At 38.5% G+C, this 23,337-nt stretch overlaps 1 protein-coding gene across 2 annotated transcripts; it reads right to left on the bottom strand.

Moving 5' to 3' along the window:
• Positions 1–6,447: 6,447 nt before the first annotated feature.
• Positions 6,448–22,699, bottom strand: LOC128524580 (trichohyalin-like). 2 transcript variants are annotated; one of them, XM_053497212.1, is made up of 16 exons: positions 22,629–22,699; positions 22,136–22,297; positions 21,544–21,627; positions 21,287–21,346; positions 19,902–20,021; positions 17,376–17,468; positions 17,125–17,220; positions 16,937–16,996; positions 12,072–12,191; positions 11,798–11,917; positions 11,475–11,567; positions 11,258–11,353; positions 10,725–10,784; positions 10,016–10,144; positions 8,586–8,645; positions 6,448–6,688 (listed from the first exon to the last, which is right to left on the bottom strand). In XM_053497212.1, the coding sequence occupies exons 1-16, from the start codon at positions 22,647–22,649 to the stop codon at positions 6,473–6,475; spliced, it is 1,590 nt and encodes a 529-aa protein (XP_053353187.1). In that variant the 5' UTR covers positions 22,650–22,699; the 3' UTR covers positions 6,448–6,472. The 2 variants fall into 2 exon arrangements, with proteins under 2 accessions (XP_053353187.1, XP_053353188.1); XM_053497213.1 differs by lacking the exons at positions 6,448–6,688; positions 8,586–8,645; positions 10,016–10,144 and adding an exon at positions 10,493–10,540.
• Between the last annotated feature and the right edge of the window lie 638 nt (positions 22,700–23,337).

The following is a 23,337-nucleotide window of genomic DNA, read 5'->3' as shown; positions in this document are numbered from 1 at the left end:
ACCCCCCCCCCCATTACTTTGTAATTAATTTATTATTTGCATTTAAAATTTGTTTATTTATTTAAAAGTTTGCTTGTTTTCCTTTTTCTTTTTTAATTCCCTTTTTTTTTTTTTTTTTTACATTTTTATAATGTTTAATTTCACAATCTAAAAGGTATATTTATGTTTAGCACACAGACCTGACCTTTGCATTTAAAAATAGCAGCTGACTGTTGGCAGTGTTGTGGTTCTTACTTAATTGCCTAATACCATTTACAAATGGTACCAAATCCAATTAACAAATAGCCAGTATTCTTTATTGTATAAAATAAATCACAAATAAAAAAAACACTGAATTAGAAGGTGTGTCCATCCTTTTGACTGGTACTGTACATAAATACATACTGTGTGTGTGTGTGTGTGTATATATATATATGCATGTGTAACAAAACACAAATAAACACGCACACAATTCTTCTGTGTTACTTTGTCACATTTGCTTTTCTATTTTCATGTAGAACCTGACATGCAAATATTATTTTGGAATATAAGACATGTATGCCTGTAGCAAAGATAAAATAGTGATCAGAATGGTTTAAAAAACACTGTCTTTTCAATTAAAGTATAGGAAACAAATTTATCTGGGCATCAGGAAAATCTGTTTCCCTATTCCTACTGGCTGTGGAAGTATCAGGGATGTCTGAAATTGCCTCAGAGACATGTGTGCTTAGGTAATACAGTGAGATGATGTTTTTTTAAAAAACACTATTTTTAACAAGAGACTCCTGGAAATCAGTTCACCCAGTTAACATTTTTAATAAACTTCAAGTTTTCATATTTTGTGACATTAAAGAAAAATAACCAATTCAGATACATTATTTAATGTAAAAATGCTATTATAATAAGTGCTGTGCCAATTATGTATGTCTGTTTTATCATGGATATCCATACGGTATATCATGGATTTCAGGATATCATGTTTCCCCACCATATGCAGGTGCTGAGATGGATGGATGGATGGATGGATAGATAGATAGATGTGAATAATATGAACTATGAGTGTGGTGTCCTATAATTCCTGTACCTGTGTGCTTGTACACCATAGAACTGGATGTTTGAGTGGGTAAAAAAAAGAGTATGGTGGTTATCACGAGTAGACACGCTACCCTTGAGTATAAATTTATTATATATATATATAATATATTTTTTTAAAAAGTGGACCTTTTTTCTCAGTATTTTGTATTTGAATATTTACTCATTTTGTATTTTATTTTGAGGTTTAAATACTGCATTTTAGTGACATGTGCTAGATTAGCTTGTCGGCTGGTATCATAATGTGCATGCTTTTGAAAAATATTACCAATAATTATCTCATAATAATAATATACAAATATTACGGGGAAAAGACAATCAGTTAATGTACTTACAAGACTGTGGGATGGATAAAAATTATTTTTTTGTGGGCTTATTTTATTTTATGTTTTATGTAACCATTATTCATGATAAACTTCATTCGAATGCTGTCTACACTGCGTATAGACACTAGACAGCATCGCCTATGGTTAATAGAATAATTTAATAAATTTAGTAATTTAATATAATAATGTATTAATTCAAAATAAAATGTAAATAAATCCTTATACTATGCATGGTCAAGCAGGTTTGTTTACGCATTGAACTTGTCGTTCTTTCTTTTCTTTTTTTGATGGATTAACATTTTTAACATAATAAATTCACAGATCCATCAGATAGGCTACTGTCTGTTAATGTTTATTTAAGATGTTACAGACTTGTCATAGCCATTCAGACTGCTCAAGAAAAGGCACAAGAGAACTATTCTGTGTGTGGTGTGGGGTTGACGATTAGCTACCACTTAACTAGCGTAAGCAATTTGATCTTGAGGTAGTAACAGACTTACTCTGTTTGGCAGTCTTTTTGAACATATTGTGGCGTGGGCGGGGTTTCGATTAGGAACCATCATGCTTTGCGGGAGGGGTTGTTATGTGTTCACCCTGTTGGGGATAGGTGTTTGGGTTAGTGGCTTCGGCCAGGTTGCGTGTGTGTGTGTGTTAGAAGTGTGTCTTGTAGATTGTGGCTAAAAAAAAAAAAAAAAAAAGTGCTGTTTATGTACTCAGCTGAATAAAATACTCCCAGCCATTTACATTGGGCAGTGACGAAGCTCACTCGCCTCTCCAAGTTCATTCTTAGCGGTGAAAAACGCTACAATATGTTCAATATTCTGCGATAATGACGCTGCTCCCTGCTTTCTCTTCCGTCTCTCCTGCTCTTTTTTGACCCATATTATACACCGCTGGATCCCGCCTCACAGATTTAAAAGACGTCAGTTGCTGCGCAGATTATTTTGCATAGGTTATCTGTTTAATTCACAAAGTTCGTAAAAACACTTTAAAACGAGAGAAAAACTGTTAAAATCCTCGTTCGCCTTCTCAGCGTTTGGTAGCGAGTGACGTCATGATTCGAATCTGCGCGCGCACTGCGCGCGACCGGGGAAACATAGGGAATCTGAATTTCCCGGAACACCTGTGCTCTGGCTCCCGTGATACACCTAACCACTGCCACTGGCGCCCCTAAAGGTCTAGCTAATTTCACATGTGTTAGTATAGAGTCTCCTATAACCAGAGCTCTTTTAGGTTTCTCAGCGGGTGCATCACTGAGGAGAGCAAACCTGTTGGACACGTGAAGCGCAGAAGAGGTGTGCTCCGGTGGGCTAGCCTTAGCGTTAGCTTTGGCTGAACGACTATGCCGCCGAGTCGTCACCCACTCGCCCCGCTGTGAGGGCTCTAATGCCGGAGTCGGGGGCTGGTTATCTCCGCCTGCGGCACCCAGACTGTCCGCTACGGGAATAACACTGCTCTTACACTCTCTAACCCTCTCTAAAGTCTGGATGCGCTCCTCTAACGCTGATATCTTCTCCGTCAGAGTGCTCACTAACACACACCTATCACAAATAAAATTACCACTAACGACGGAGGAAGAATGTCTAAACATCCTGCACTCTACACACTGAACGAGCTGAATATTAGACATGATATCGTACCTGAGTAGTTATTTGGTGATTGATTCCGCTTGTTGTTCTCAGATGATACGCGCGTTCTCAGAAAAAGCGCAAAAAAAAGCAAACAAACAGAAAAAGGCAAAAATCCAGTAGTATTAAAGCCTGAAAATTAGTTAATGTTATTTAGAATAAACAAGAAAAGGTAATGTAATCTAAACCCTGATACAAACAAACGAGGAACTTTTCGCGGGAACAATATGAAAAACAGGAAGCAATATGGAAATAGGAAAGAAATATGAAAGATATGGATCAGGAAAGGAAGTGAGACTGTGAGACATCCAATGTACAGGGCCCAGAGTTCTGTGCTAAGCCCCTCCTGCTGCCCTATGTGGAGCTTTTGGAGAGCATGTACTGTAGGTGGTTTGGCTGGTGTATAAGATAGGAAGTATTAATTTATTTAGTTATTTAGTTAGTTTGGGTGAATATTTCAAATGTCAGTAGTAACAAATAAGATAAATACAGTCACATGCATCTGATGTTTCATGTTTAAATAAGAGCTGACAACTGTGTAAGTTTTATTATATTCAAATGTTATTCGTCACATACACAGTAATACACAGTATGATATGAAGTGAAATGCGTATACGATTGCTGAAAGTTTTAGTGCGACGAGTAAGAGAAGTATTTTTTATTGACATAATGTACAAGCAATAAGGTAATGAAAATAAAGAAGAAAAGAAATACAAAAAAGAACATACAATAAAAAAAAAAAATATATATATATATATATATGTATATACAGTATATATATATATATATATATATATATATATATAGTAAAATTAAATATAGTTGAAATGTAATGTAGTGCAGTCTGTCATCAATCTGTCTATATATATATATATATATATATATATATATATAAAATATATACAGGGTCAGCCAAAAAATTTATACACACTTCAGAAAAAGAACCAAAAAAACTTGTATACATATTTTAATACTAAATGTATTGCTAAACATTATATGATAAATTAATGATAGTGCGGTGTATATTATATTACTATTATAATGTAGTGATTATAACATTACATGCTACATGTGTGATATCATGCTGTGAGTTGGTTGGTGTGTTGTTCTGAACTATGTGGAGAAGCTGCACATGTTCACCATTTGTCCATTCATTCATTTATTTACATTTCAATTCATTTTGTGTAAAAAAAAAAAAGATTTGTATATAATGTTTGCATATTAATTACACTTAAATGAGGTCATTAAACGAAGTTTAATATTAAACAAAGATATCAAAGTAAATACAAAATTCAGTTTTTAAATGATGATTTCAGGGATTGAAGCTGTCCAAACTGTGATGATTGGAAAGATGAGTTAAATTTCACAGTGTCACACCTGAGCCTAATTACTGCCAGACCTGTTGAATCAAGAAATCACTTAAATAAAACCTAACTGATAAAGTAATGCGTGCTAAAGGATCTAACAAAGAAACATGATCTAAAGAAATTTGGGAAAAGATGAGAAACAAAGTCAGTAACAGGTATCAGAGTGAAAAGGGTTACAAAGACATTTCTAAGCTTTCGGACTCCAGCAAACCCAGTGAGAGCCGTTATCCACAAATGGAGGAAACTTTGGTGAACCTTCTCAGTAGTGCCTGGTCTACCAAAATTACTCCATGTGTTAGAACAACGATGACTCATCCAGGAGCTCAGGAAAGAATCCAGAACATCTAAAGAACTCCAGGCCTCAATTGCCTCAGTTAAAGTTAGTGTTCATGATTCAACAATAAGTAAGAGACTGGGCATAAATGGCATCTATGGAAAAATTCCACGCTGCTGACCAAAAAAAAAAAAACACAAAAACAATTATCAATTATCCCCAAGACTTTTGGGTAAATATTCTCTGGACTTGTGAGACAAAAGGTGAACCTTTTGGAAGGTGTGTGTCTTGTTACACCTGGCATAAAACCAACACAACATTTCATAAAAGAACACCATGCCAACAGTCAAACATGGTGGTGGTAAGGGTAGTGTGATGGTCTGTGGCTGCTTTGCATCTTCAGGACCTGGATAGGCATGGTGGTGTTAACAGTCAAAGAGACATACCGCAAACACGATAGAGTATAGCAGTAAAGTTTAGGTGCCCCATAGTGGAGCAAACACGATAAGAAGGTAAAGGTGCTCCAATAGTGGAACCACACATTTACTTTTCCTCTAAGTTGGCCTGATAGTACAGCTAACACAGTGTCTCTGGTTTGAATTTGATACGTTGCATGCTAATGGCTATGTGCCAAGTATACAGTCCTTGATTCTAGTATCTCTCTCGTTATATCTTCTTCTTTTTCTTGTCTTCTTGGCGTTTATTGGCACTAACGAAACAAGGTTATTCTGTTGCTCCAGCTCCTAAAAAACAACCATAAAGGAAGAGGTTCAGACTTAAGAGCAGGCATTTTAACAGCTAGCATCTGATTATAATCTGCACGAACAATTATTTAAAAAAATGTGCTGCTCTAAACAGTTAATTTAAGGTTTAAAGGTTTTGTCATTTACCTTCAGTTTCTCCTCACACATGACAGTTCCAAGAAGCTGTCCATGCAAAATCTCCATTGCACCTTGCAGATCAGGAATACACTGCATGTGTAACCCCTCTTCCTCCTCTATCTCCTGATGTAGCTCATCAGATCTCTCCATTGGGGTGATGGGATCCTGTTTCTCTTGTTGAAACCCCTAAAAGAAAGAAGTTTGAAGGTCAGTTAAAGTTAAAGGCTGTGAATTTGTAAAAATCTCTTTATATGTGCACCTCTAGATTGTTATTAGAGCTTTTCTCACTTACCTTCATTTTCTCTTTACACATCGCGCAGACCTCCAAGATTTTTTCCTGAAAATTTTTCACTGAGCTTTGAAGTGTCTTTACTTCATCCTTCAGCAGTTTGTTCTCGTTCTCCAGAGTGCTCTGAGTGCATGTAATAAGCAAGAGAACAAAGATAATCAGGCTAATTATCTAAAATAGTACTTTCTACAATACTACTATGAGCACATACAGCCTTGAGACATATACAATAATTACTAATTCGATGTCTGCAGGATAGTGATCAGATTTTGCTAGTTCTATCGGCAATGATGGTGCTAGCAGCAAAACAAAAAGCACAACAACAATGGAGAAGTTCAACATGGCTTTGCAAGCAGTTCTTATGGCTTTAATATTACAACAAAATATTTGAGCTGCTCATTGCATATTAAGTGCATTTTTTTAAAGATGGTGTCACAAGGTTTAGTTGGTCATGATAATCCCACCACCAGCCCCTGACGTAAGGGGTTTCTTTGTTCTGGCCCAGCAAAGTGTTGGTCCTCAGGTTTGTTAGGGACACTACTCAAGGTCCGTGGCGGTTGCCCCCGTGCCTGCATTCTCCACCGTACATTTTTAATGAGATTCAGGTCCACATCACTACGGTCATATTTACAGTATTTATGGAAGAAAACTACAGATTATGGCACAGCTTTTCTCATTTACCTTAAATAACTTGACCTGCTTCTTGTGATTATTACTAAGTCTTATCTGCAACTTGTCCACCAAAGACTGCAGTGTTTCAACCTTTTCCACTAGGACAGATTTCTCATGATCCAGCTCTTGATTAGCTTGCAGAGTTTGCTCAGTCATCCACTCAGAATTACACAGAGCGTTCTGGAGGTTAAACAAAAAATGATTAGTTTTATTTACCTCTCCATGCACATACAAACATTTAAAGGACAGTATCATCACTCATCAAATCAAATTCAAATTTTATTAATCACATACACAGTCATACACAGTATGATATGAAGTAAAATGCTTATACAACTGCTAATGACCTCAAGATTTCAAAAGAAAGTTCCAGTAAGAGTAAGACAAGTGAGAGAGTTTACAAATAAGAAATATAGGAGAATAAGAAAACTTTTAAATTTACATAATGTACAAGCAATAAGATAACTATTCGACCATTTTGATTTATACAAATTCACACTCCATACAAACTTAATTCTTTTGATTGTGTAAAGCTGCTTTGTGACAATGACAATGTGGGGAAGTTTAAAGAAGAGTCAGGTTATACATTTTTAGACATGATCTCCTTGCTTTTTAATACACATTGTGCATCTGTCAACAAGCTTTCATATTCCCTCATGTAAAAATGCAAGCTACAAATGCACCGGTGTTTTCATTCCCTCATCAGAAGTAAATCTTCGTCCTTGTAGGGCTGCTTCTTAGGGCACCAAAGGTGTGATAAAGTGAGATCAGGACTATTTGTAGGATGCTGTAAGGCCACAAAACAATTTTTTGCAGAGTGTCAACAGTGTGGGCAGGAGTGTGCGACTGTGGATTGTCATGCAAGATCACAACGCCCTGGGATAGCAGTCCTTCGGTTTTAAAGTTTAGACTTAGCTTCTCAATAAGTGACTCACTGTAACGAGCACTGTTTATTGTTGAACCTTTTTTTTCGGATAATATTCCAATACCAGGCCTTGAAAATCCCAGACATCTGTAAACATCAATTGATTGTTGACGTTTAAACTTTTTACTTGGTCAGTAATTCAAAAATTTCTATTCTCTGCCATTTACTTTTAGGCTAGTTTGATAAAATCAGGATAAATGATTCTGTTTTAAAAAAACTTTCCTTACACCATTGAAAAATTTGACTGTCCAAATTTAGTTTGGTCAATGTGCCCTTTTGCAGACTTCAGGCACGCAGTAATGTTCTTTTCAGTAAAAAGCCACTTCCTTTGTGGTGTGTTAGTCAGTACCAATGATGCTTTTAAATCTTTGGCTGTCACTCAGGGTTGTTTCTTTACCTCATTGATGATGTTTCTTTACCTCATTTACCTCTTTGTTGTGTTCTTCGGGTCATTTTTAATGCGCATCCACTTTTTGGTAGAGTAGCCACAGCCCCAAAGTGCCTTCATTTGCCTAACCTCTAGACTGGTAAATTTCTTAAGTCTATGAAATCACTTTGTAACCCTTTTCAGCTTCGTGTAAATCAACAATTCTTGATCATAGATCCTCTGAAAGCTCTTTTGGGCGACGCATGGCTCATATTAGAGTATTCTTCTTGTGCAGAGCTCTCATTTTCTAAACAGGACTTTAAGTATGCTAACACCTGACTCCATTTAGTTTTTTCAGGTCATTAACTCAAGGATTCACATACTTTTTACGCTAAAGTATGTGAATCCTTTATTTTTATAGTTGTTCTCGATAAAGATATGAAAGATCAGTTTTGTAATTATTATTTTATATATACTGACACTATTTTTTATAGTCTTAATGTATATTAAAATCAGGTAATCTTTTTTTGACAAATAAATACAGAAAACCATGAAATTTCAAAAGGTTTACATACTTTTTCTTGCCAATGTACATATTTCCTTACACTTTCCAAACTCTTTTCAAAAGTTTTGGTTCTGTAAAGCAGCTTTGCGACAGTGACCATTGTTAAAGGCACTATATAAATTTAACTGAATTGAATTGATTAATTGGCAATGGTTCTGAGCTACCAAAAAAATAAATCACTTACAGTAGCAGGTGTGGCCTAATAAAAAGAAACACTTACTTTACTATCTTCGTAACGGGACCAAAGGAGGCTGTAATCTTTGTGCAGTTCTTCCCGATCCTAAAACGCCACCATGACAAAAATCTTTTTAAGTATTATGATTAACTTGCCACAAATTTTTTATCATTATACACTCACCTAAAGGATTATTAGGAACACCTGTTCAATTTCTCATTAATGCAATTATCTAATCAACCAATCACATGGCAGTTGCTTCAATGCATTTAGGGGTGTGGTCCTGGTCAAGACAATCTTCTGAACTCCAAACTGAATGTCAGAATAGGAAAGAAAGGTGATTTAAGCAATTTTGAGCGTGGCACGGTTGTTGGTGCCAGACGGGCTGGTCTGAGTATTTCACAATCTGCTCAGTTACTGGGATTTCTAGGGTTTGCAAAGAATGGTGTGAAAAGGGAAAAACATCCAGTATGCGGCAGTCCTGTGGGCGAAAATGCCTTGTTGATGCTAGAGGTCAGAGGAGAATGGGCCGACTGATTCAAGCTGATAGAGGAGCAACTTTGACTGAAATAACCACTCGTTACAACCGAGGTATGCAGCAAAGCATTTGTGAAGCCACAACACGCACAACCTTGAGGTGGATGGGCTACAACAGCAGAAGACCCCACCGGGTACCACTCATCTCCACTACAAATAGGAAAAAGAAGCTACAATTTGCACAAGCTCACCAAAATTGGACAGTTGAAGACTGGAAAAATGTTGCCTGGTCTGATGAGTCTCGATTTCTGTTGAGACATTCAAATGGTAGAGTCAGAATTTGGCATAAACAGAATGAGAACATGGATCCATCATGCCTTGTTACCACTGTGCAGGCTGGTGGTGGTGGTGTAATGCTGTGGGGGATGTTTTCTTGGCACACTTTAGGCCCCTTAGTGCCAATTGGGCATCGTTTAAATGCCACGGGCTACCTGAGCATTGTTTCTGACCATGTCCATCCCTTTATGCCCACCATGTACCCATCCTCTGATGGCAGGATAATGCACCATGCTACAAAGCTCGAATCATTTCAAATTGGTTTATGAACATGACAATGAGTTCACTGTAGTTAAATATCCCCCACAGTCACCAGATCTCAACCCAATAAAGCATCTTTGGGATGTGGTGGAACGGGAGCTTTGTGCCCTGGATGTGCATCCCACAAATCTCCATCAACTGCAAGTTGCTATCCTATCAATATGGGTCAACATTTTTAAAGAATGCTTTCAGCACCTTGTTGAATCAATGCCACGTAGAATTAAGGCAGTTCTGAAGGCAAAAGGGGGTCAAACACCGTATTAGTATGGTGTTCCTAATAATCCTTTAGGTGAGTGTACATTACACATACAACAGTGTAGTGAGGTCAAGCAGGATTTCAGCTTGTGGAGCCGTTGTTTTAGTTTAAAAAATATGTCTTAATGCAAGAATTTCTCACTTACAGACATTATGTTATCATACACAATGTTTGCCTTGTGAATCTGTTGTTGGAAGATGGAGTTCACGTGCTCCAGTTGAGTATTGGACTTCAGAGCAGTCTGAGCTGTCTTTACAGCGTCAGCCAGGGCGATCTGAAAGAGAACCAAAGCGTATTCATTTTAAGTCTTTTTTTACTGGAGACGCAACTGAATATAAACACTACTGAAGTTATTCAGTACCACACTAATTCTTTTATAGAGCTGCTGTTTCACAGATCAGGAACTCCACACCCTGGGTTGCAGGACATCATATAATTAAAGGAGTCTCCAAATAAGAATAACTGTATTAACTTTATTGATGAAAATTAATGTTAATTAATCTAGCATTTCCTAAATAAATAATTTCCATTATTATTTACGAAGATATATATAATTATTTACTTATAATAATGATACTATAAGTATTATAATAAAATGCCTCTTAAAGGATCCCATTTTGAGCTTTTTAGTAGATTTTGATAGCATGTCCTGCTATCTGTCCTAATATTTCTGGAAAATAAAAAACACAGTCATTAAAGTAAATCTAAGCAAACCTCATTGGGTATCTGATTTTGTCCATGGAAAAACATGAGTTTCTTAATTTCCCTAAGAAATAAAAAAACTTTTCCTCTGGGCTAAAGAAAATTCTTTCAAACACAATAGCTGTCATGCCTTAATGAGAAGAAAAACGTACCTCAGTGTTTTTATATTGGGACAAAAGGACACTGTATTCTTGTTGCCTTCGCTCCAGCTCCTAAAGACAGCAGATAGGTTTTTTTAAACACGAGTTCTTCATGATCACAGCTGCAGTGGGCCAGTTCATTTGTCTGAAAATGTGTAACACTATAACTACCTTCCTAATATTGGGTAGGTCCCCCCTTTTGCCTCATAACAAAGATGTACTGTGTGTTCTGACACTTTTCAATTGGAACCAGTATTAAGTTTTTCTTCAATTTAAACTACAGTAGCTCTTTTATTGGATCAGACTATTTGGGCCAGCCTTCACTCCCCATGTGCGTCAGTTGGCCTTGGCCACCCATGACCCTATCGCCGGTTCGCAGGTTTCCCTTCCCTGGATCACTTTTGGTAGGACCACTACAGCCTGGGAAGATCCAGGATTTGTGTGACTTTCACAAGGACCAAATTGTGATGGCCATAGGCATAATGTTATGGCTAATCAGTGGACATTTAAAAAGTAGGGTGTAATGTCAGGCTTTTCTCACTTACCTCACTTTTGAACTCAAACTCTCTAATGAACAGATGGAGCTTATTGTTCAGAGAGATCTCTTTGTCCTCCTGTTCCTTCAGCTTGGACTCATAATCCTGAAAGTTCACCATCCAAAATGTTGTAGGCTGTATTTACTTCTACAACAGACACTTCTGAGGACCAACAACAATAATCGATAAGTAATGAAAACAGTTATGGTTGTGTATGAAAACTTACATTTATTAATTCCTCTTTCTCCTTTATCTCCTTTTCCATCTCATCATATTTCTCCTTTAGGATGCGGTGAGCCATTTGTTTCTCCTCATTGTCCTGAAAGACAGAAGAGGTTTAGACGTTAGTGTTAAAGGGCCCGTTTTGCCTCACTGAAAGAAAAAGGAAATAAAATAAACGATTCAAAATTAAAGGCTGTTCATACATTTTAACTGCCTGTATCTGATTATAAACTACATTAGCTGAACTGTCTTCCCCCCCTTTTCTTTAGCTATAAAGTTGTAAAATAATGTGCATGTGCATCTCTACATTGTTTCTGTCTGTCTCACCCTCATTATTTCTTCACACATCCTGCGGGTCTCACAGAGTTCTTGCTTCAAATTCTCCACTGAACCCAGAAGAGTTTGTACTTCTTCCCTCAGCTTGATGTTTTCGTTCTCCAGAGTACTCTGAGCACATGCAATTAAAAAGAGGACAACGGTATTTAGACACCACAAATTAAATTCAGTATCAATTTACTGAACATAGTTAACACATAGTTCTTGCTTCACATACACTTCATATGTGCATATCTACATTGCGATTAAAACTTGTCTTACTTACCCTCATTTTCTCTTCGTACATCCTGCAGGTCCCAGAGAGTTCTTCCTCCAAACTCTGCACTGAGCCTTGAAGGTTTTGTATTTCGTCCCTCAACTTCATGTTCTCGTTCTCCAGAGTAGCCTGGGTGCATGAAATTAATAAGGGAACAAAGATATTTAGATATACAACCACATTCATATTTATCTACAATAGTACTTTGTCGCAAAGCCACTGTTAGCTATTACAGCCTCGAGACAGTAAAATAGAGTAAAAAGTATAATTAAACAACAATTAAAGAACCCTATTTTAATTTAATAGACTATAACTAACCATACAGAAGGTTTGTGAAATAGGTCAAAATAAAAAAAAAAACTGTTCATCAAAACAAAACACATGCATTTAAACATGCAATTGTGGAAACTATCATTTGATCCTTTCCATGGCTTTCATCTGGGGAGCATTAAAGAGCAGAATAAAAATCTATATAAACATTAGTAATGAAATTATTTAGTAATATTGTAGTTTTGTATTCCTACGCACCAGTCTCTCTTTCTCTCTCTTTCACACATACTGTACAAACACACACACACACACACCTACATGAGCTTGTGAGCAGTGTGTTATCATACATAGAGAGTTTCAATATTTCATTGCCATGACAAATATTACATAATACACAGCATTGTTAATCTTTAGGGGATGGTAGAAGGGAATTGCTGATTTTACAGAGTGGATGGTTTTTGTAAACTTTTTCAACAGGGGGTGCCATCCCCCCACATCCCCCTCATATTGAGCCTTGGTTATAGGGCTACCAAAGGCGGGATAGAACAAATCAGGCTTATAATCCACAGGTTCTACCGCAAGCTCAACTGGATCGCCTGTACAGAATCTCTCAATTTCCTCTCTTGCTAGAGTGAGACCGGTTGAAACTGCACACAGATCAGACAAAAAGGAAAAAAAAAAGTTCCCCATTGTTGCCTCCATTGCAGAAGAAAAGCCAACTGGTCCCACAGCATGAATTGCACAGCCCCAGGATGATGACTCAGAGGCTGAAGGTGAGCAACAACCTCCCTCTTATCCACTTTGTTCCCTGTCCCAGCAGAATACAAGAGACCAACTGCATGGAGAAGATGCCTGCTGGGGCCAGAGAGACAGAAAGAGAGGCTGAGGATGGCAGTCGGCCTAAATTAGCACACAGGGAGAATAGGGGACTCTTGGTGGTATTTCACGGCAAAGTCGTAATGCACCTGGCCCACACACATCCCCTTAGACAGTCATCGTGAAGTAAAAACACTGTAAAAAGATTAAGGGTCACTTCCACTAGCCAGAGCTCAAAGCTCAAGTGAATAATGCCCCAAATGTTAGAAGATGGAACAGAAGACGGCACAGAAGGCGTCTTGTGGCAAAGGAAGTCTGGGAAGTATAGCCTTCTCCGTTCCATTCCTGTAGTGAAGTACACGCAAGACATGGCGGCAAAGATCTGCCATGTACTCCCTAAAGTTCAAGAGCACATGGAGCAAGCACAAGCGGGACTTCATAAAGCATATGACTGAACAGCACAGCCACGCTGGTTCATCAATAGCCTGGTAAAAAGAAAAATACTGAGCTTTATTATGTGAATTTACTTAAGATGGATTGCGCAGTTACCACACATTTGAGCTCTTGCTACTCTCTCTCCCGTAGCACATGGTAGTGAACTTGTGCAGTGAGGAGAGGATCTTTCACCATCTCAAAATCAAGAGCTGAATGGACACAAAGAAAAAATAGGCTTCATCACCGAGCAAAGCTGCTGGCAGTATAGGATCCTCCCCTTCTGTCTGCACATTGCTCCAGTCACTTTTTAGCAGCTTATGTACATTGCGCTTTTCCACCACCGGCTATATGCCCGAGCCAATCTGGACAACATTGTTATTTACTTGTGTAGCTGGGAAAATCACATTCACTATCTACAAAAGGTTCCTCACTGAGTTATCAAGTTATCAGATCCCCTGTGGGCTATTAAGTGTCCAAGAGAAAATGGTGGAAGCTTCCACACTTATAGTGGGTGTATAAGTGCATGCGTGAGCGTGCAGCAGCTTGGTGCGGTTGCTCTGAGTTTTCGAGTATTTTTACTTTTTTTATTATACTTTCCTTCTATTATTTGTTTATAACGTTATTTTGTATTTAACAAGTAAGGTCGCCCTTTCAAACCATGCATTTTGAAAGTGTTCTTGTTCTTAGTTACGTAAGGTTAACTACGTTTTCGGCATTTCGGGTGATCCGGCGCAACGTGAGATCTCGGGACATTAAGATGGACGAGTTGATCGCTTTGTTAAGGACTGAAAACATATTCTGCGAGTGCAGTCTGATGTGTTTTATTGAGACTTGATTACATAGTGATGTGCCTGACTCTAATATTACACTGGACGGCTTCAGCGCGATACGGAGCGACAGGACGAGGAGAGATAGCGGTAAGGAGGAAAGGAGAGGGCTGGCTGTTTACATTAACAACATGTGGTGTAACCCCGGTGATGTGACTGTTAGGGATCAGGTTTGTAGTCCCGATATTAAACTGCTGACTGTCGGACTTCACCAATGTTATTTACCAAGAGAATTCTCTCATGTGATAACTGCTGTGCATATGGCAAGGACATTGATGAAATGACGGACTACATCCCAAAGTACATTAACTTCTTTGTTGAAACCTGTGTACCGATGAGAGATATCCCAAACAACAAACCCTGGGTCACCAAGGACATTAAAGCATGTTTAAACATATAAAAAAAAGTGCTTTTGGGTCTGGTGATAAGGAAGCAGTAAAGAAGGCTCAAAGAATGCTAGCTGGTAAAATCTAGGAGGGGAACGAGTCATACCGGAGAAAACGGAAACAAGAGCTGAAACAGAACAACACGAGAGAGGTGTGGAGGGGCATACGGAGCATCACTGGCTATAAGACAAACAGCCAGGCTATTGAGGGGAATGTGGAACGTGCAAACGACCTCAACACTTGCTTTAATACAGTAGATTTGATGTCCCTACTGTCTCACATTTCCCTTGACTTCAGCCCCAATTCACACTTTCCTGCTCCCATGTCCTCCCCTACACAGGAAACGGTCACTACTCCTGCACTCCCAGCAATCAATATCTCAGTGGATCAGGTAAAACATGGCCTCAGTAAGATCAGCCCTACAAAAGCTGTAGGACCGGATAAGATCAATCCTAGAGCCCTGAAATCTTGTGCTACCCAACTCTGTGGTGTCCTCCAGTACAGTACCTCTTTTGCCTGAGTCTGTCTCTACAGTAAGTCCCTGCATTGTGAAAAACATCATGCATTGTACCGGTCCCCAAAACACCACGTCCTTGCGCCCAGAACGTCTACAGGACTGTTGCTTTGACATCGCACATTATGAAGGTGTTTGAGAGACTAATCCTGGATACACTTTCATCAGGGAAACAAAGGAGATAGTTGTAGATTTTAGGATAAGCAAGACACCTGTGACTCCTATATCTGTCAAGGGAAGATAGTGGATATGGTCTCTAAATACAAATATCTGGGAGTCCATCTGGATAACAAACTTAACTGGTCACTAAACACAACTGTACTCTACAAGAAAGGTCAGAGCCGGTTGTACTTTCTTCGAGGGCTCAGGTCTTTTGATGTCTATAACACCATTCTTCAGATGTTCTATGAAACCGTTGTGGCGAGTGTCATTTTTTACGCTGTGGTCTGTTGGGGTGGTAACATGAAGGTGTCTGATAAGAACAAACTGGACAAGGAAATTAAAAAGGCTGGACCTGTGCTAGGCATGGAGCTTGACTCTGTGGATGTAGTAGCAAAGAGGAGTATTCTGTCCAATCCATTTTAACAATCCTTTTCACTCGCTATACAGTGTTTTTGTTGAACAAAGGCGCAATTTCAGTCAGAGGCTGAATACCATCAAGTGTTCTACAGAGCGCCACAGGAGATCTTTTCTCCCAACGGCCATAAAAGTTTAAAAATCTTCTCTGTAACTCATACACACATGTATGTGTATATTCACTGACAGTAACACAACAGGACATTAATAATTACCCATATTAATAATATGATAACTGCAATACTACTTCCCAGTAACAACTAAAGTTCCACCACACCAGCTACCTCTTCTTGCGTAACCACAACTTTGACAGTCCTTTCCTGGACTGTATAGAAGCCTCGGAAACTGGGCTTGGGGCTTTCCGCTCCCAGAAGTCCTTTGGAGAAGAACGTCTGGTCCCAAATATGAGAAGCAAGCTCCCTCAAGCAGAAGAAACAATTAGCATGGCAATGTGAATGGTCTCTTCAGACACCATCTTTTGTGATGGTGGGCATAGAGCCAGCAACTTTTATTGCCACTCGACCAAGAAAAGTTCCCCACTGCTCGATCAAGGAAAAGAGAACTGGCATTCAGCACCTTGGATATGAGAGTCCCTCGAATTGACTTTAACCTGTTATTTACTGAGCTCCAAACTTAAAAAAATAATACCATATTTATATGATTACTTGTGCTAATAGCACGGTGTGATCATATCACTGTCGGGGGATAATTTTTATAATGAAAAAGTAATAATTCCCAGAAAAAAGATATACACATGTTACAATGAAATGCCACTTAAAGGACACCATTTTGATTCAAAGGTGCACCTTGTACTTACTACCTTTTTAGTAAATTTAGCAGTGTGTTCTGCTATCTTTTCTGATTGTTCTGGAATGTATGAAACCCAAAAACTAAAGTAAATTTAGGAAAATATTACTATGGGTCTGCTTTTGTCTATGGAAAATCAAGAGTTTCCTGATTTCCCTAAGAAACTAAAAACTTTTCCTCTGGGCTGAAAAAAATTCTTCCAAACACAATAGCTGCCGTTGCTTAATGAGAAGAAAAGCTTACCTTAGCCTTATTGCACTGGGACAAAAGGACATTGTTTTCCTGTCGCCATCGCTCCAGCTCCTAAAACACAGCAGATACAGTAAGTTTCTTAATGTTCACAGCGGCATTGGGCCATATTACTTTGTCTGAAAATGTGTGGTTGTAAACAGATTTTATGATGTACAGTGATTAAACCTTCAGTCACTCACCTTACTTTTGAGCTCAGATTCTCTGATGATCTCATTGAGCTTATTGTTCAGAGAGATCTTTCTGTCCTCCTGGTCTTTCAGCTTTGATTCGTGACCCTGAAAGTTCACCATCCAGCAAAATGTTGTAGGCATTTGTGTGTTGTAGGCATGTTTTTGACATTAATTTATTATTATTATCATCAGACACTTCTAAGAACCAACAAAAATAATTAATGATTTATAATATGTTATTATTATTTTTTTAAACCTACGTTTATTAACTCTTCTTTCTCCTTTATTTTCTTCTCCATCTCATCATATTTCTCCTTTAGGATGCGGTAAATCATTTGCTCCTCCTCATTTTTCTGAAAGACAGACGAGTTTTTTTTTTACGTTAAGGTATAGTGTTCAGACATTTAACAGCCTGTATCTGAGTATCAACTACATTAACAGAATTGTCATTTTCTGCCCTTTCTAGCTATAGTATTGTTGTGTATTCATAATAATGAATCTCTGTACTCGGGTAGTTATTTACAACTGTTTACTTTTTAATAACATCTCCCTTCATACATCATCTTCTCGTTCTCCAGATTACCTTGTAACAGCGACACCTGCTGATACGTATGTATTTCAAAACACCACATCACATTTCCTTCTCGTGGAAGAAAGAAAACTTGCCTTACAAGCAAAATTAAACAAAGCACAGAACACCAGAAAACAACAGTTCTGAATCCTGCAACGTGTAGTATTATGACACTAAATAATCCACCATACATTGTTTTGTATCTCACTTTTTTTTACCTACCCTACTTGTACATTACATTTTATTTAGGCATTTGGCAGACGCTCTTATCCAGAGCGACTTACATTTTATCTCATTACACATCTGAGCAGTTGAGGGTTAAGGGCCTTACTCAAGGGCCCAACAGTGGCAACTTGTTGGTTGTGGGGTTTGAACCTGGGATCTTCTGAACCGTAGTCCAATGCCTTAACCACTGAGCTACCCCTGGCCCAGGATGCAGCCGGAGCCAGATGCATAGCATTCCAAACTTTCCCGTCTGAGAGGAGATATGTTGCTGAGCCTCTCTGAGCGACAACCTTAAGAGGCTGTGTAAACTTGCTCTGTCCTGTCTTGATGATCCCAGTCTTTCTTACAAGCACAAATGTCCCAACTTTTATCTTTGGAGGTTATCTTTATTTTGGAGGAAGCTTTCCACTCTTTACCTTCAATGCTAGCAGTTTGTAAACACTCTTTGAACACTCTGTTAAAACGTTCAATCTCACCATTCGCTTGGGGGTAATAGACAGAGCTACGATAGTGTTTGATATCTCTGTCTGTAAGGAATGCCTCAAACTCTGCTGAAACGAATTGTGAACCAATGTCGGTCACAAGTTCCAGCAGATTTCCTTCACGACTGGATGTAGCAGATAAAAACTTTATAATAGTTGCAGAAGTTACCTCAGGTGCGAACGCAATCTCTGGCCATTTACTGTAGTAATCAATAGGTGTTATTGCAAAGTGACATCCTTGAGGAGCATTATTCAAGGCCCCAACTACATCAATAGCAGCCTACGCCTAAGCTTGGCTGTTTTCTGTAGAAGATGCAACAGATCCATTCCTTATGTCAAGATGCAAAGCCGTGAAGAGATACAGATCAGATCAGGTCCGCCAGATAGAATGTAGAATGAAGCCTGCACACAGTGACACTGGGAAAATGGAAACAGCTAATCCAGTATCTACAAGTAGTTCAGTGTCAACTGATTTACCATTCTCTGTGTGCAAGGAAACAGTGCATGTAAGATATTGTTTCTGTTTTATTTGCAAAGGCGTATCAATGCTTAAGACTGTTAACTCAGGCACAGAAACCTTTTGTACATTGCAGGTAGGAGACTCTTTCAAAATGTCCAAATTTACCACATTGTCTGCATTTTGACTGTTTAGTGGGACATTCAGGGTAATTTGCTAAGGGAGATGTAGTGCCACAGTGGAAGCATGTTTTTGCATCCGTTTTTCTCTGTGAGTCATGTAATGGCATCTGATGAGAAGCTGTGGACTTACGTGGTACAGATTTCTGATGCCACAGCTGTTTTGATTCTTCACCTGGGCCAATATACACCACTTTAACCGAAGTTTCAGGCCGTTCCATAGCTTTAGCCTCTGCTTCTCAATCTGTCCCACGATAGTAATTGCTTTTTGCAGAGTGAGGTCCGTTTCCAACAGCAGACGGTCCCATATACGTGAAGTGCATGTCTTCTCTATAATTTGATTTCATGTTGGCGAAATTTATTTCTGTCAGCAATCACGTTTACTTTTTGCACAAAAAATTCTCGTAAAGCAGTCAGCGCAGTCTCATATTTGTCATCAGACGCTGTAAGTGTGTAAAAAAAATCCTCAGTACCTAAGCAATAAATTAGCAAAGCACGCTTTCTCTTCTCTGGAATTTCCACTTCAGTCACGTAGCTATCAAACATACGAATCGATGAATTAAACTGTATGGTCGGCCCACCGGGAGTTTCCAAAAAAGCAGGAGTGAGAGGGTGAGAGGGCAAGAAGAGCCATCCTCGTCGCCAAAATGTTGTGTACTTGTAATAATGAATCTCTGTACTCGGGTAGTGTTTTCTTTTTAATAACATCTCCCTTCATACATCATCTTCTCGTTCTCCACATTACCTTGTAACAGCGACACCTGCTGATACGTATGTATTTCAAAAGACCGCAAGTATATAGTTCTTAGTTTTAAAAAAATAAAAATCTTTTTATATGTGCAACTCTGCAATTTTAGTAAAACTTGACTCACTGCCGTTTTCTCTTCAAACATCCTGCGGGTCTCAGAGAGTTCTTCCTCCAAACTTTCCACTGAGCCTCGAAGAGCTTGTACTTCGTCCCTCAGCTTTATGTTTTCGTTCTCCAGGGTATCCTGAGCACATGCAATTAACAAGAGGACAAAGTTATTTAGACACCACACATTACCTTTTGTCCCCAAGCTCACTCACTCACTCAATCATCTTCTATACAGCTTTATCCTGGATTCACGGTCGCAGGGGGGCTTGGAGCCTATCCTAGGAGGGGTAATACACCCTGGAAAGGTTGCCAATCCATCGTAGGCCACACACACATACACACTCACGCGCCAATTTGGGAATGCCAATTAAACTAACCTGCATATCATTGGACTCGGAGGAAACCGGAGAACCTGGTTCGAGAATCGAACCTGGACCCTGGAGGTGCAAGGCGACAGTGCTAACCACTGCATTCATGTTTGACAGCATTCATGTTTTACATGTCATTCATGTTTTACAGGACAGTGGTTAGATTTTGGGCAGTTCCCCTCAGGAAATACTCTCCAAGGATATGAGAATCCCTCTAATTGACTCCCAGTTTCACTATCCCCTGATTAATTATTACTGCAAATGGATTTAAGTCAGTATTTCGGCTAGGCCATGCTATGTGTTAATTTACCTATTTGTTTGTGCTCATTATCTTGTTGAAATGTCCATCTAAGAGTTCCAAACTAACGAAATAGGTATACAATATTTCTATGATAATTGGCACTAATAGCACAAAGGTAATTATTTTCCATAGAGCTTTTGCTCCACAGACCACAGCTATGCAGGACATCATATAACTCTGGGTGTCTCAAAATAAGAATAATTTTAAATGTAAAAGTATTCATTCACAGAAAGATATACAGTGAGAAAAATAAGTATTTGATCCCCTACAGATTTTTTAAGTTTGCCCACTTACATAATTTTTAGTCTATAATTTTTATCATAGGTTTATATCATAGGACCACAGCAGTTTCTCCCAATCTTTCACTGTTCGTTGGTAAACCTCAGACGGGTCTGTACAGTACATGTGTCTTCTTGAAGAGAGGAAGCCTTGCTGCGCTGAAGGATTTCAATCCATGCAGGCGTATTGTGTTACCAATGGTTTGTTTGGTGACTTTGCTCCCAACTGCCTTGAGATCATTCACAAGCTCCTCCCGTGTAGTCCTGGGATGGTCTCTCATTTTTCTCATGATTATTCTTACTCCATGAGGTGAAATCTTGCATATAGGGCCATTAATGGTTACGCTGTATTTCTTCCATTTGTAAATAATCGCTCCAGCAGTTGTCTCCTTATCACCAAGCTTCTAGCTGAAAACACAATAGCTGTCATGGATTAATGAGAAGAAAAGCTTACCTTAGCATCGTTGCTTTGGGACAAAAGGACACTGTATCCCTGTCGCCCTCTCTCCAGGTCCTACAACAAGTAAGATAAGTGTTTAAACTTGTTCGCAGCTGCAGTGGGCCATTTCACTTTGTCTAAAAACGTGTAGCTGTATTCTGTGATGTACAGTGATTTAACCTGCAGTGTTGAGTCGTATGATAAAGGATAAATAAATAACTGATCAAAATTCACATTTATGATAACAAGCATGGCTTTATAAGAAAGCTTGCCTTAAGTAACTCCTTCTTCTCCTTCTCCATCTTATCACATTTCTCCTTCAGGATGTTGTGAGCCTGTTGTTTTTGCTCACATTCCTGAAATAGGGCAGAAAATGTCTTGATAAATTATCAATAAATAATTAATTAAAAGTTAACATGCGTAAAAATTGGAGAGGGGTAGAGAAACTAAATAAATGATACGCAAATCACACAATAAATACGTAAACAATATGAAGGATTACATATGGGTAAAGATTACACACACGACTTCAATTGACATGACAAAACTAATCACTTTGTCAATCACTTTGTCAATTCTTTAACAACATTTAGAGCAGCTGTTTAGTCATTTTATTTTATTCCATAATTTATTTCCTATTGACATATTATTATTATTTTTTTTTAAAGGTCACAAGCAGTTGTATAAGCAGTTCACTGCATATCGTACTGTGTATGACTGTTTACATGACAAAAAATCGAATTAAAGAATTTAGAGAAAAAAATTGAGAAAAAAAGAATTTGAATCATCTACTAACAAAATTAAACCTGGGCATAGAGGGATATGAATCATTAAATGAATAGGAAGAAAATTTACCATACTCACCTTGCCTTTTACCTCGGACTCCATGTGAATGTCACATAGCTGTTTTTCCAGCTCTGCCACTCTGTTCTCCAGCTCCAGCACATAGATGCTCTCCTTCCTGTTCATCTCAACACTCGACACAGCATCCTGATCATTCCTGTCCTCAGGCTCAGCCAGAGAGTTCTGAAAAAAATTATAATAAAAAACCTATATTTCCTTTTACACACCTGGTCCAACATTTCTGAAGACTAAGACAAATTTTTAACATGTGTACATTTAAAGGAAAAAAAATCTTTGAACAAAGATGCATGTACAGGAAGCCACAAAAATTCTGTTTTGCTCTCAGGATGTTAATTATTGAATGCATTGCTTACAGGCAATCTATTGTGCAAAGCTTTAGAAAGACTTTTAGAATCCAGGAAATTCAAATTGCACTAGTCTGCAATCCAGTACAAAATTTGATGCCAATGCATGGTTAGCTGGTGAACAAATGTAATTGAGATTTAATAAGTACCTGAGAGGCAGTCCTGTCCATCTGCAAGTCTTTGTTATTGTCAGAAGAATTTGGAGAAACTGAAGAGGTGTTCTGTACTAATGCTAAATGCAAACGCAAAAAAACATTGTCAGTATGCATTGATCAGGGTTTAGCTACCAAGCACAGGGAGAAGATGCAAACTCAACATACACATCGAACCCTTGACCCTGGAAGTGCAAGGCTGCAGTGCTAACCACTAAGCCACCATGCTGCCTATTATTCTTATTTTTCTTCTTCTTCTTTTTGATATTACTTGTATGACATAACAATGCCAGAAACTCAGGACAATGCTCCTTCCATTTGCGTGAACTCACAGGTGCTCCTGATTGGCTGTAATTAATGTGGGAGCACTAAGTGCCTCCCATCCCACCCTGCTAAGAGAGCTCGGCCAATTAGCTCTCTCTAGGCCCTCAACTGTGAGAGGGTACAGCATCACCCAGGGATCGAACAAGTGATCTCACTTTACCACCCCGTCACTTGGGGGCCCACCTATAACTTCTTTAATGACAATAAATTACTTCTAAGCTTTATGAATTCATTAAAAGTAGACTATAATGCAGGGGCGGACTGGGACCAAAAAGTGGCCCTGGACTTCCTGGCCCCCAGCAGCCCACATCATAATACATTGGCTCATTAATGTAGAGATACATTTTTAACACCAGTTACTAGTATAAAAATAATATCCAAT

Source organism: Clarias gariepinus, chromosome 5 (genome assembly GCF_024256425.1).
Source record: "Clarias gariepinus isolate MV-2021 ecotype Netherlands chromosome 5, CGAR_prim_01v2, whole genome shotgun sequence".
In the NCBI taxonomy this organism is placed as follows: Eukaryota; Metazoa; Chordata; class Actinopteri; order Siluriformes; family Clariidae; genus Clarias; species Clarias gariepinus.
This window is presented reverse-complemented; position numbering and strand designations above follow the sequence as displayed.